Source organism: Onthophagus taurus, chromosome 7 (assembly GCF_036711975.1).
Source record: "Onthophagus taurus isolate NC chromosome 7, IU_Otau_3.0, whole genome shotgun sequence".
Lineage (NCBI taxonomy): Eukaryota > Metazoa > Arthropoda > Insecta > Coleoptera > Scarabaeidae > Onthophagus > Onthophagus taurus.
Window position 1 is genome coordinate 36700015 of NC_091972.1, and position 2398 is coordinate 36702412.

At 34.7% G+C, this 2398-nt stretch overlaps 1 protein-coding gene across 1 annotated transcript; it reads left to right on the top strand.

Moving 5' to 3' along the window:
* The first annotated feature begins 1043 nt into the window (after positions 1–1043).
* On the top strand, positions 1044–1604 carry LOC139430493 (uncharacterized). The gene has a single exon (XM_071197554.1). The coding sequence runs from the start codon at positions 1044–1046 to the stop codon at positions 1602–1604; it is 561 nt and encodes a 186-aa protein (XP_071053655.1).
* The last annotated feature ends 794 nt before the right edge of the window (positions 1605–2398 follow it).

A 2398-nucleotide genomic window follows, 5' to 3' on the forward strand; every position in this document is an offset into this window, starting at 1 on the left:
TTAAGTGATTATTTGCTTGCGATGATAGTGTTGGTAATATTGGTCGTCAAACTGTGTTTCAAAATATCTATATACATATAGTGCGCTTTATCGTTTAAAGTTTCCATTGTATTTCCAAATTATTTTGCAGCGCTTTGATCTCATGTGACCAACGAAATTTAAGGCGAGAAATCTATGGTAAAAACTTAAAAAGAAACATTCATACTTTTTTCAACACAAATTTTATGTTGCGGTGTAGGTGGTAGACGGTGCAAGGATCAATGTCAGGTCGCTATATAGAGGCCAAAGTACTATCCTGCTGAGATACTGTACAATCTTAAAACTATCTAAACTTTTGCTGTATAGAACGAAATATAGTAACTGAGACTGTAATTGAACCAGTCACACACAAAACGTGATTACGCTACATATCAAATTTGCTGGGTAGCCGGTTTTACAACCAATACTGTAATCGAATACTTCAAACATAAGACGCAAACTGGTTGTACAAGATGTCAAATATAGAATCACATTCTGACACAATGAGTATAAACCAAAATACAGTAACCAAATAATTGTAGTGAAGCTACAAATCAAATTTATATGGTAGTAGGGTTTATAACCGATTAAGTTTATTATACCAAATATTTTTTCCAGATATCCGAGCGGATTAACCATGCTTCGGAGGCAAGAAGGCTGGCCTTCTATTATACCGATTGGTAACATTAATTTTAGGAGATACACCCAACACGGACGTACGTATAAGTATACGTGTGTGTGTATATTCGGTGTCGTTAAGTGGGGGATAAACAAGCGTAGGGGTAATGCACAAATTGAATCGTTCATAGATTGTTGAGAGGCGAAGTTGGTCGCATCGCTTTGCAGTTAACCCTAGCAAAAAAAAACTAAGATGTTGTTTACTGTAGCGGAAAAGGTACAGATTATAAAATGGTTTTATGGTGGCAATTCTGTAGCCCAAATAATTGTACAAGGTACAAAAAAGTCAGGAACTCTGCGAGAACGATAATATTACAAGGGCGGAATTTTGCTTTACTATGATGGAAATGGCCAACGGAAATGTTGATTTTATAAAAAACATTTTATTTACCGATGAATCTACATTTCCTTTGCATGGTCGGCATAATCCCAGCGTTGCTCGATATTGGTACACAATATCCCCAAATATAAATGTTTGGGCTGGCTTAGTAGGTGACCATATTATCGGTCCTTTTTTCATAGAAGGAAATTTAAATGGTCATAAGTATTTAAACATTTTGCAAAATGACGTAATCCCATCGCTTCAACAATTAGACAATGTTCAATTTGGAAGTATCTGGTTCCAACAAGATGGTTGCCCGGCTCACAACAGCCGGCAAGTTAAAGAGTATCTTAACGCACAATTTCCAAATCGTGTAATATCTATTTGCGGAACGTTAACTTGGTCGCCTAGATCACCAGATTTAGCCCCGAATGATTTTTTTCTATGGGGATATTTAAAATCGAAAATTTATGGTTTTGATGAAGAAAGGACAACCAATCTGGATAACTTACAAACAAAAATTCGCAATTGTATACAGGATATTAGTAGATATACTAGCGAATGTAAGGCGAACTTTTTACGATAGATTGGGCTATTGTTTAGCACAGAATGGTGGTTTATTTGAACACCTAATATAAAAAATATTTTATTTTCTAGTTTTTTGTTTTATTTGTTGTTTTATTTGCTTTGTCTTATTTGAATTTCATTTATTATATTAGTTAGTATTTTTATAATATTTCTTATCATTGAACGATGTCAAACGACTGACTGCTCTCCGATCCACTACTCTTGCGATTCCCCTCCCACAAACATACTCCGCGCGCATATGCACACACACAAGTATACTTATACGTACGTCCGTGTTGGGTGTATCTCCTAAAATTAAAGTTATCAATCGGTATATCAAAATCATGATCTCTGTTGAGTGTGATATAAGCACAACAGTTGTAGTAGATTAAAAAAAGCGCTAACTTATCAGACGGTGGTTGAGTTTAACAAAAATTTGTATTTTTTTCAATAGAAAAGCTAGTTTACCAAGGTGATAAAAGGTGCTGGGTTCAATACAAACATGTTATGTAATTGCCGAATTATCTTTGTTGCTGAGGTAGAGGCTCAAACATTTTTAATCAGCGGAGAAATTTTGTCAATTCCTTATTGGTAGCAATACAAAATAATTTTCTTTCAGGAGTAGGATGAAGCGAATAACAAAATAAAACTATAATGTCATGCCAATATTTCGCATTTAATCAATGCTTCATTAGGATCTGAAGGATAGTCTTACAGTAAGTCGACGAAAACCAAAAAAAAAACCACGTTAAATTCATAAATTAAAATCCTAGGTTAAAACCTAGCCTTTAGGCCCTGATGCAGCATCGATTA

Excerpts from the sequence above, each read along its gene's own strand:
- LOC139430493 (XM_071197554.1), top strand. The coding sequence starts at position 1,044 with ATGGCCAACGGAAATGTTGATTTTATAAAAAACATTTTATTTACCGAT.